The sequence below is a fragment of the Montipora foliosa genome, chromosome 12, assembly GCF_036669935.1.
Source record: "Montipora foliosa isolate CH-2021 chromosome 12, ASM3666993v2, whole genome shotgun sequence".
NCBI classification, from domain to species: domain Eukaryota; kingdom Metazoa; phylum Cnidaria; class Anthozoa; order Scleractinia; family Acroporidae; genus Montipora; species Montipora foliosa.
Genome location: NC_090880.1, coordinates 4,651,647 through 4,654,146, shown reverse-complemented (window position 1 = coordinate 4,654,146; position 2,500 = coordinate 4,651,647). Strand labels below are relative to the sequence as shown.

Sequence of the window (2,500 nt, the reverse complement as noted above, 5' to 3'; positions counted from 1 at the left end):
TATCTATATCAATAAGACCATGAGTTTATTTACACGCGTATTCTAGTTTTGGCCTTACCAGGGATGTATATGCTATTTCTCCCACGTTCTTGGGACAATTCCGAAGGTTCCGCTGCATTACCCAACGATTTCTTTGCTTTAGCTTTAGTTTTGCATACGAAAATTCTAGCTTCCAGTACTACCATTTGCGTCCACCCTTGAAGCCTGACGAAATTTGCGCGAAGTTTTACTTTTCAAACGTACCGTATTTACTCGAATAAGCGCCGCCCTCGAATTAGCGCCGCATCTGGGACATAAAAGTTACTAAGCGCCGCCCTCGAATAAGCGCCGCACCGCCGATGCGGCGCTTATTCGAGGAATTTCGTATAACCAGGAAAAACACTATAAATTGTTCCAAAACGACAAAGGAGTTCGCTCTCACCGCTGATATTTTCGCTCTCGTTATCATGAAACTCTCGGGTTTTTTTCACCGCGTGAATTTCTCTCGTAATTCTAGATTTACTATCAGTTTAGTATCAGTCCATAGGAAAATTAACAGATAGAAAGTGTACCGTTGAATAAAAATATTGAAAATGTAAATTTTTCTGGTAAAGTGTTTAAATAAGCGCCGCCCTCAAATAAGCGCCGCACTTGCGGCGCGAAAAATTAAAATAAGCGCCGCGGCGCTTATTCGAGTAAATACGGTAAATGGTTTGTCCGGTTATGTATCACTTTTGACCAATGAAACGTTGGCGGTTATGTTGTGAAATTGACAACGTTTTTGACGGCATACCACCATGTTCTGTTCACGTGCTCTCAAAGTTTTCAGGTTTTTGGTGAGAGCGTTCGGGTTTTGCATGACCGCCCTAATAACGTCTCTGCTCGTTTTGCAATGGAGACAAAAAAATTCAAAGTCAACAAGTTTGGAATGAGGTAAACTACCGTCCAGGAGTCGCTTGAGATCAAGATTTTAAATGCTCCTTGAAACATGGAAGAGCGTGTGTGCGCAGAATGCCCTAGACGCAGAAATATTTAATCCTCGATCTTTTTAGTTTCACTTCGGTTTCATGTATTTTTTTTCTCGTAGTTGCTGAATCACGTATCTCTTCTTGGTAAAGTATACAAAATTCCATATTCCGTGTCTTTGGGAACTCACGGGAGATAGATGTTTATAACCCTTCTAGATTCCTTGGCAGATTCATAAATATCTCCGCTCTCACGGAAAACCTGAAAACTTGAAGAGCACGTGAACAAAACATGCTGGTGTGCCAACATTTCATTGGTCAAGAGTAACACACGACTGGACAAACCGTTAACGTTTGAAAAGTAAAACTTCGCCCAAAATTCTTCACGCTTCAAGGATGGACGCAAATGGTACTAAATACATTTCGTACGTTGACGCGGTTTCTGGGCAGTTTTTGGGCGAAATGGAAAGAAGCATATTTAGTCCCTCATCGAATAAAAAGAATATGGTATAAATTACTTGAGATTTGATCCAGCTACTGATCTGTGTTGGTAATCGAGACAAACGAATCGCACGCTCACTAGACTCCGATGCATCCAAAATCACGTGAGCGAGACGCTGTCCCACGATTCTCAGGAGCTGCGATGCCAACGTGCGCTGATCTCGGACACAGAACATGCCCTATTCAAAAGAACAAAGTATCAATAAATGAACACTGAAAGACATAAAAGTAATATCAAGAAGCAAGAAGATGAATAAGGTCTTAAATTCTCATATCAGTTGTACCTCTTTTGCGACTTCATCGAAACCGGCGGAGTATAGTTCACGAACGAAATGACGCTTGAAGTAGTCAGCATCCATGCCAAACTCCTCTGCGAGCTTGTAAATAATCGCTGGCCAGTCTTTGGTTGAGGATTCCGCTTTTTTCGTTGAAATATCATTAGCCTTGTCGTCTCCTCCAAGGACTGGATGGTGGGACTGGTTCGACAAGAAACTGACCGTGAAGGACAAGGCACGCGTGAGAAACTAAAAATAAAAAGCCACGTTATGTAAGGAATCAAATAATAATAATAATAATAATAATAATAATAATAATAATAATAATAATAATAATAATAATAATAATAATAATAATAATAATTGCCAACGAGTCAGGCCTTCTGAAGACAGAAGGCCTGGCGAGGCGGCAGCTTATAGAGCCGCGAGAAGATTTTTAGGCGGACGAAATCTCAGAAGCGCTTCAAATTTGAGTGTAATGTAGACCAAAAGCTGTAATGTAGACCAAAGCGATGAAATGTTGACCGTAGCGATAACCAATGAGAGTGCCGCACGAGTACGCCGCGTGATGTTTGCAGCCGCCAGGCGCCAGATCACGCAAGCTTGGCTCGTTGGCACTTTAGCGACAGCTATAACTAGTAATAATAATAATAATAATAATGGAGCGCCATTTCCAGCGATGTCCAATGGCGCTTTTCAGTACATGTTTAAAGCACTAACCTAAAACACAATATTAAGACGACAGTAGGATTAGGAAAAAGGAAACTGAGCAAAGGAAAG

At 41.2% G+C, this 2,500-nt stretch overlaps 1 protein-coding gene across 1 annotated transcript in view; it reads right to left on the bottom strand.

Annotated features, from left to right (window-relative positions):
* LOC137979091 (rab3 GTPase-activating protein non-catalytic subunit-like) overlaps window positions 1–2,500 on the bottom strand; it is a 70,798-nt gene that overhangs the window by 12,674 nt on the left and 55,624 nt on the right. Inside the window, exons 36-37 of the mRNA XM_068826264.1 lie at window positions 1,730–1,969; window positions 1,463–1,624 (exon numbers count right to left, since the gene is read on the bottom strand). Of these exons, the coding sequence (XP_068682365.1) occupies window positions 1,463–1,624; window positions 1,730–1,969 (402 nt within the window). The remainder of the gene's footprint in view (window positions 1–1,462; window positions 1,625–1,729; window positions 1,970–2,500) is intronic.